The 7,937-nt window shown below is 48.3% G+C and overlaps 1 protein-coding gene across 1 annotated transcript; it reads left to right on the top strand.

Annotated features, from left to right (window-relative positions):
* Nucleotides 1-344: 344 nt before the first annotated feature.
* On the top strand, nt 345-7,704 carry FAM124B (family with sequence similarity 124 member B). Its single transcript, XM_018079994.3, has 4 exons — nt 345-550; nt 1,180-1,206; nt 2,085-3,451; nt 5,483-7,704. Exons 3-4 carry the CDS (start codon nt 2,723-2,725, stop codon nt 6,101-6,103), a joined length of 1,350 nt encoding a protein of 449 aa, XP_017935483.1. The 5' UTR covers nt 345-550; nt 1,180-1,206; nt 2,085-2,722; the 3' UTR covers nt 6,104-7,704.
* Nucleotides 7,705-7,937: the final 233 nt, after the last annotated feature.

The raw sequence follows: 7,937 nt of genomic DNA, 5'->3' as shown, positions 1-7,937 counted from the left end.
GGAGATAAAGTGAGGACATGAGAATACCCTTGTCCGAGGATTTGATCCCTTTCCTATGGGCATTTAGACGGCAAAGCAAGTGGAGGAAGAGCAGAGTGCTCCTGTGCCAGACGGTGCTTAGGGTGGGTGGTGGGGCTGCCCTACTCTGAGGGAGGGTCAGGCAAAGGCTGAGGTGCAGTTCAAAGGCTGAGGTGTGGTTCATCTCATGCTCCACATGATAGGAGTGGTGGCTACTCCTGACCTGGAGCTGCAGGAGAGCTGAGCCAGGCTGTTCTCCAGTCAGCTCCTTCAGATGGAGTTCAGAGTTGAGATCGTTTCCCTGTCCCACCCCAGCAAGCACAGAGGAAACAGATGGTGGCAGGGATCAGGATTTAACCCTTTTTTGTGAATAGGCTCAGTGTTTTGGCTGTTGTAGAATGTGGTGATTATCGAAGTAGTTGGCAGCTACAGGAGACATGCTGCTCACCTTCAGCAGTCTCTGTGGGAGGCACCAGCCCATCTGGAAAGCAATTTGGCTCCTTGGCTACGGTGGGAACTGGAGAGAGATTCGGTATGTGCATTGTTCCCTAACCCCCACCCCTCCCGGCTCAGCAGCCCTTACTCCTCACGGCTGCTTTGCAAGGGTTCACGTTACAAATACTTTATCACCTTCACCACAGGGCTGCAGCTGTGTGTGTCCCCCCCCGGGATTTTATCCAGCAGATTGGAGCGGGGACGGGGCTGCACACGGAAAGCAGCGCTTACCCCCACTTTCTCCCTGTTCGCTGCCCTGCGAGGGAGCAGTTCGCAGGAGGAGGAGTGACAGGGTCCTCAGCTCCGTGGGAGAAGGGGAATGCAGGGCAGGTACAGCCCTGGTGATCACAGGGGCGATCACCTGGGGAGGGAGCAAGCGTGCAGGTGGGGGGAACCTGCTCACGGGAGCCTGTAGCTGCTTCCAGCTGCAAACCAAGCCCTGCAGAACTCCCCTTCACGTGCAGGAAGGCAGATGACTGCCTGCCCTTGCCCTGTAGCAGAGTTGATGAATCATTTCCCTTTCCATATTTTAGTGAAATTGTTTTGTTCAGAGCTCATCTAGAGCGTTTTAATGTTTTGAGCACTTGCACTCTTTTCTTCACTCTCTTCCTGCAATTGTCTGAAGGCTTGATTTTTATTTTATTTTTTTTGTGTCCCTCCCAACAGGGTTGTTACTTGCTCAAAGTGTGGCAGGTGGGTGCAAATTAATTTTTTCCTCATTTTCTAGACAGACTTTTTTATTTTTATTGTACATGGGTGTCAGTGCAGTTTTTAAAGCAAAAATGTGAGATCCTACCAGTGAGAAGGATCTCCATAAGGGAAACCAAGGCTCTGCTGCTTGTACCTTTAGACCTTGGAGATTTTGCTCACTTGAATATAAAGTTAGGGTCATATTAAAAAAAAGTAGTTCAGAGTTTTGAATAACAGACTTATTAATGCTGGGAGTTCTGCACAGGGAACCACTGCTTTGTGTGCTTGGCTGTTTGAGAGGGAAGTTGGCATATCAGCAGAGAGATGTGCTGCTCTTAATTAGATGGAGCTGGATACACCAGCAGAGGCCCCGGTTTTGATTTTAATACTGGCTGCAGTGGGAGCAGTTGTGTATAGGAAATGGGGTTTGGCCTGACTTGTATGTGTTGCTCCTGGGTTAGCAAATAAGGAGATGAAGGGACAATGTGATTTATTGTCCAGTCACTAGAAGAAGTCTGGAAAGAGATGTGTTTTCAGCATTCCTGTTGCAGCTTACACAGTAAGTACCAATAAGTAAACCCAAAGAGCAAGGAAAAAACCTGGGACTTTGCTTAAGGTTGCTGATTACATGGGTGTCTCAGCATTTAAAAAAAAAAAAAAAGTGCACTGAAAGGGGGAAACCTGGTAACCAGCTTCTATGGGCTATGTACAATAACCCAGGACCTGGTTTCCAATTAGGCAGAGAGGTACCTGTGTTGTGAAGGGCGTAACTAGGAGTCCAGGATTTTTCCCAAAGCTCCTCTTTCCTAAGGCTGATCTATATCTGCCCTTATTTTTATCTGTTGTGTTCACATGGTTGGCTTTTTTTTTTCTTTTGTTAGTCTGCTTTCCTTCCTCTTTTTAAAGAATAGCTTATCTGTATGCCCCAGAAGGGTGTGACTCACAGAGATCACAGGCCTTTTACAATGAGCCAGAGCCAACCTGCTGACTACAAGAGAATGTGCTGAGGGTTTCAGCCACGAGTGCCATGACTGTCGGGGATGCACACTGGTGGGACTCAGCTGCATCAGGAGCGTCCACTTCCACGGCCAACAGGCAAGTCCACCCACAGCACCACCCTGTCTTGGAAAAGCTCTGCTCTGGTGTTTCAGTGCTGTCCATCTCTGCTGCCCTGCGCTGTGAGAGACAGGGGCAGCAGGAAACAGAGCTGTTTCTGGACACTTTGGTCATGTGTATACACAGTGACCAGAGCTCCAGTCCTGGGAGTCAGAAATGACCCTTCACCTGAGCTGTGATGTGACGTGAGTGACCTGGGACCACTCACTTAATGCCTTGTCACTCTTCACCTGCCACCTCGTGCATGTTTGCTCTGCTTACCCGTGGATTTCACTGGGTTGTTGCAAAGCCAGTAGAAGTCTGAATTCACTCTGATCAAGTCTTAGAGTGCACCCTTGTCCAACAGTAGGAGAGGGAAGGCACCGATTTGTCTGGTTTTATTTTTCTGTCAGGAGGCTTTGCAATGGATGACGGAGCAGAGTCTCTGATGACTGTGCATCTTCTCGCCCATTTGGGACACTCATTTCTTCTGCAGCAAACTCTGGATCGGCTTTTGGAGTGGATCTGCCTGGACATTCGCCTTTTCCTGGTGTCTGAGCGAATTACTCCACTGAAATACTACGAGAGATATCGCAGGAGAAACTGCGGCTTTCCCGGAATATCCGTTCTCCTCTTTCTACACGAGGACTTGGGAGAAGAACGGATTCTCCAGGTCCATGAGCAATTCCAGCATCCACCCTGGCGGTACCAGTGTGCCCAGATCACTAATGGGCAGAGCCACCCCTATGCCCCAGCTCACCAGGACTTCTACGCCCTGGATGACCGGCTGCCTGTGTGGGGCATCAGGCGGGTGCACTGCGGCCCCGAAATCCTGCGGGTCACCCTCTACTGCAGTTTTGATAACTATGAGGATGCAGTGAGGCTCTACGAGATGATCCTGCAGAAAGAAGCAACTGTGCAGAAAAGCAACTTCTCTGTTTTCATGCTGCACACAACCCAACACGTGGCCGTGCAGCTCTGCCTGAAGCAGCTGCCCATCGGGGTGGCTGCTGAGCCCAGGGACTCGTCAGCCTTGCAGTTCAAGGTGCAAGAAATCGGGCAGTTGGTGCCCCTCCTGCCTAACCCGTGTGTTCCTATCAGCAGCACCAGGTGGCAAACACAGGACTATGAAGGAAATACAATTCTGCTTCAGGTATGTGTCTGTGGTGCTCTGCCGGGGGAAGGGGGGGGGGATGGTGTTTTTTGTTTGTTTGTTTTTTCAAGGAAAGCAGGACTGGTTCAAAATGGAAATTATGATTTTGTTTGTCCATGTTTTCTTTTGAATTTGTGAGCGCAGTAATCAGTGTCTGCCAGTGCTGTGATGCTTTTAATAAATACAAGCACTGAGCCTTGAAATGTTTTTATAGTGTTAAATTAACCTCATTACTGCTTGCTTGAAATGGAGAGTATTAATGCTTTTTAGAGCAGGCTAGAATAACATCTTCCCTGCCTCAAACAAATGATCATAGCAGCCTAGTCTTTTTCTGACAAGTCATTGCAGCATAAATGTTTTTGAAAGCAGATTTTTGGCATCGAAAACCAGAAACTTTTTAAGTATAGTGTTGATACAACATTGCCTGTAATAGATAGTGTGAGCTCTTGAGTGAGTTGCAGTTGGGCAAAAGTGCTGAAAAGATGTTTCACAGGAAATCTCTCCCTTTTCTGTTCAAGTGTGCAGCCCAGGGGTTGTATGAATGGAAGTAAATAAAAAGACAAAGTCTGGGCTGAGATGATATGTAGTAGGAATTACACATGTGAGCAGGAGGGCCGTTTAGCTCAGTGTGCTTTCTTTCAGTTGTAACAACCCCTCCCAGCTCTCATTATTTTTTCTTGTAATTTGGGGTTTAAATTATTTGCCCATGCTTTTTCTTTTTTCTTCCAGGACTCATCTATTACAGATAAAGTTAATTTCTCTGTTCAGCCTATTTTTATGCTACTCTGAACACTAATCCTCAGGGCAGTCCTTGCTGCCTCATTCAGTATCACTTTATAAACCAGTTTTTCCCCCTCTTGGGCTGGACAAGGCCCTGGGCATCTTCACGAAGCTTTGAAGTCCTGCCTGGAGCAGGGGACTGGGCCAAGTGACCTCCAAAAGTCCCTTCCTAAATTACCCTGTGGTTCTTCCTGCTGTAGATGCAAGGTCTTTAAGCTGACAGTTGTCCATGAATTCACTGGCAGGAAATTCTGAAGATTTTTTTTGGATGTAGCCATGCTGCACTGTGTTCCTCACAAATGAAGGTGTAACCCACTGGAACTTGAGATGTATCGTGTTCCACGCATCAGGCTGGCAGCCTAATGTGTGACATTTTATTCTGCAGCTCTTCGGTTCATACTGTAAATCTTTATTCTAAGTACCTGCAATTTACCCCCCTGCCCCAAATTTCTGTCATATTGCAAAGGGTCTGCTCATGGGCTCCACACAGAGTTGTCACTCCCCCCTGACGCCGGCTGTGATAACTCCTTTTCAAGGGTTTATGTAGATTCCCCATGAAAAAGTGAATTTTTTTTATCCATACTTTGGCAAGGACTTCCCCAGGTCTGCCACCACCTTTCTTTAGCTGGAACTGTCTCCAGCTGACTTCATTTGATGGCCTCTTCTTGCACTATACAAGATCCTTCAGTTTCTGCAGCTGGCTCATGGTGTTTTCTCCTCTCCCTCCCAAACTGGTTTTTGTCCAAGATTTAAAATCCCCATCTTACCTGATTGTTTCTTTACCGTGCTTGCAATTACCCGTGCATTTCTGATCATTTTCAGCTCCATAATGGTCTTTTGTGGCTGCAGCTGGTCCTGCTCTGGGACCAGAGCTGCTTCATGCATAACAATGTTCTCCACTCTGCTAGGAATAATTCTGAAGATTTCATTTGCTTTCTAGACTGTTGTCAGGCACTGGACTGATGCTAACACAGAGCTGTCTGTCACAGAGATGAGACCCCAGTTATGGTCAGCTCACGACCCAGCACTTTGTATGTGAAGCTGGGGTTGGTTTTCTCCATGTGTATCACATTATCTGCTTTGTTTCATCTGCCATTTCTTAGGCTTGCAAGACTCCTGTGCTGTTCTAGTGGGGCTCTGACTGGCTCACATGCAGGTGACCCCAGCACAGTGAGGCTGGGTGAGAGCATCATCACTTGGTCAATCTGCAACTATATGTTAACAGGGCTCTCTCTGAATTTTCTTCGACAGGTTCAAAACAGCTCCAAGTACCTCGAAGCAAACATTGGGCTTTCCCATCAGCATAATAATACGGGCAGTAGAAAAATCCTGCAGGACTTTGTCCCGGCCCCTCTCCCTGTAACGCAGGGAAATCCTGGGCGGAGAAGCCAGGAAGTCAGAGCTGTGAAGGGTAAAACAAAATCTGACCAAAATGAAGTCCTTGCTCCTGAGCAAGCCGGCGGCGACCTCCACAGGCACTTCTGCTCTTCCCACAGTGTTCCAGCGGCCCGGTGGGATGCCCGGTCCCTCCGCAGGCAGGTGAGCAGCAGGATGCGGGCTCCTCCGCAGGAGAGCCACCGGCGGCGGCGGGCGACAGAGACCAACGTGGACACCGGGCTCGCCGTGGTGAGTCCTGTGAGTGGCCGCTGCCCACTGAACCACTTCTCCAGGGCCCTGCGGAGCAGCCTCCTGCAGCTGCAAGCCCCCACGGAGGGGGCCGGCAGTGCCCTGCCCTCCCAGGACAGGACCCAGCTGCCGTCAGCCGAAAGGAGCCAAGGAGCAGGGCAGAGAGCTTTGGGCTGCCACTCGCACACGCCACAAGCCAGCCCTGCAAACAGAGCAGAGGACGAGGAGGAGGAATTCTTTATATGACTGAAAGCAAACATGCCAGATGGACTCGTCCTTCCCAAATGACAGCAGAGCACTTTTGGGCGTACTGTGCCTCCCTGTGCTGTGACTGCTGCTGCTCAGTGTACCCCTGTAGCTGTGACATCTCAGTAGTGGATGCATCGAGATAGGCACTAACTTTCCATGGACAGATGTTAAGGAGGCTGGAGGCAAAGCAGGAAAAACAACACTGTATTTACATAAAGTTTTGGGGTTTTCTTAGTGCAGAATAGATCAGGGGATTATTGTGCAATGAATAGGAATAAGCCATATGACTCCTAGAGCTGTTCTAAGATGCTAAAAAATAGCCAGCGACATCTTCAGATGGGGTTTGAAGGTGCAGTTTCCCTGAGCTGCCCAAGCAGCTGGATGCCCCCAGCCATGGGGACTCACCCTGCCTTGCCAGGACATACTGGGACAAGGTAGTGGCATGGTCACAGTGGTTATGCTGGTTTTCCTCTGTGTTCCTTCTCACTTCCCCTGTTGTTGGTATTTAAAATCTACCAATGTTGTCAATTTTATGCAAGATGTGAAACATAGGAATGTTTTTTTTAAATATTTTTCAAGAAAAACATTTCTAGTGAGATCTTTTCCCCAAATTAGCACAGCACACACAAAAAACAAACGCTTGCAGAGAAGTGCCAATAAGACCTGCTGTTGCCTATTCATATGACACTTAGCAAAATAAACCCAGGCCAGGCTTTGTTAGACCAGTGTGCAGTTATCACCAGGCAATCCCAACTGGGTTTTAATTAACAGAAAATAAGAGAAATTAAGAATCTTGGAGGGAATTGCTGAGTGCTGGAGAGTAAAAGGGACAGAAGAAATGAAGTAATGTTTCAGCAACAGATGCTGAAATAACTCTCATCTTGATCAGCAGTTTTCTCAAGTAGGATTAAATAAATCCCAAAGGAAAAGAGATGGGAAAAATATGATAGAGAAGTGAAATTATTCAAAGAAAAGCCACATCTGATAATACTTATCTTCCCAAGAGTACAATACACAGGTATTTTCTCCTTTAAATATATCTGAATTCTGCTTTACACAAAAATGTGAATTTGTTTGGAGAGTGCCTTCTCATCACCTCTTGGCTCAGGATTCAAGTTTGACAGGCAGTGGCTTCCTGTGGCCTGAGGAGAAGCAGGGGGTGATGGGTACCCTTCCTGCAAGGGGGTTCCACACAATTTTATGGGTATTTACATGTACATGTGCCAGCTGGGGACAACCTGGGCTGCACTGCACAGCTTCCTTCCCTGCCTCTCTGCTGCTGGTGGGCTGTGCAGCCCTGTGGGGCTGGAGAGTGATGCCATTGCTGGGTGTTAGCTCAGGATTTGGGAGAAGTTTGAAGGCGCAGCCAAGTTGGTCTGAAGAGCTGTGGGGGATATAGGGCAGTCCCTACTCCAGACCTCCATGCCCTCCCAGCTGGTGCTGCCTTGCAAGTGATGCTCAAGTATCCTTTGACCTGGGGACCAAAACCTGCAGAACAGGACATTTAGTTCACTGGGCATTTACAAACACCCCCTCCATGTTTTCACGAGCTCTGTAAGAATTTTGGACTTTTTAATAAATCATACCGTGGCATTTTACATCTACGAGGGTGATTATTTAATCTTATCTAGCACACTAGAAACTTAGCCAGGGCTTTTCAGAGCTGGAGAAAATGTCTGGTCAAGGGAGGCAGCCAAGAAGGGACCTTGCAGGTGGGCTGGCTCTCTGGGCTTCCTCTTTTGTTTTTGAAGGGAGGGCTGGGAGAGACGAGGAGAGAGGAGGGGGACTGGAGTAGAGCAGTGATACCTAAACACGGGGATACAGCCCTGGC

The sequence above is a fragment of the Manacus vitellinus genome, unplaced genomic scaffold (genome assembly GCF_001715985.3).
Source record: "Manacus vitellinus isolate BGI_N305 unplaced genomic scaffold, ASM171598v3 scaffold_49_pilon, whole genome shotgun sequence".
NCBI lineage: Eukaryota > Metazoa > Chordata > Aves > Passeriformes > Pipridae > Manacus > Manacus vitellinus.
The sequence above is the reverse complement of the archived record's forward strand: the minus strand, read 5'-3'. Positions and strand labels throughout refer to the sequence as shown.